The sequence below is a fragment of the Eurypyga helias genome, unplaced genomic scaffold (assembly GCF_000690775.1).
Source record: "Eurypyga helias isolate BGI_N326 unplaced genomic scaffold, ASM69077v1 scaffold43276, whole genome shotgun sequence".
Taxonomy (NCBI): Eukaryota; Metazoa; Chordata; class Aves; order Eurypygiformes; family Eurypygidae; genus Eurypyga; species Eurypyga helias.
This window is the reverse complement of record NW_010258054.1, coordinates 738-1017: the sequence shown is the minus strand read 5'-3', so window position 1 is coordinate 1017 and position 280 is coordinate 738. Positions and strand designations below refer to the sequence as shown.

The 280-nt window shown below is 63.2% G+C and overlaps 1 protein-coding gene across 1 annotated transcript in view; it reads right to left on the bottom strand.

Moving 5' to 3' along the window:
• Positions 1-6: 6 nt before the first annotated feature.
• Positions 7-280, bottom strand: part of GPR142 (G protein-coupled receptor 142) — a gene marked incomplete at both ends in the record, with an annotated part of 809 nt that continues 535 nt past the window's right edge. Inside the window, one exon of the mRNA XM_010154229.1 lies at positions 7-279. Within this exon, the coding sequence (XP_010152531.1) occupies positions 7-279 (273 nt within the window). The remainder of the gene's footprint in view (position 280) is intronic.

Genomic DNA, 280 nt, shown 5'->3' with positions numbered 1-280 from the left:
GCCCACCGTGCGGCGGAAGGTCTGGCTGACGAAGCAGTAGAGGAAGAAGTTGAGGGTGGTGTTGAGCATGGCCACCATGTTGGCGATGTCCAAGGCCAAGTGCACGCGCCAGTCCCTCTTGACCGAGGCCACGTAGAGGTGCCAGATCATGACGATGGTCCGGGGAGCCCAGAGCACGATGAAGACGGTGGTGACGGCCAGGAGAAGGGCCGTGGTCTTGCTCAGGCGGGGTCGGCTGCCCCCGGAGCACCTCTTCCGCTTCAGCTTGCAGATGATGGTG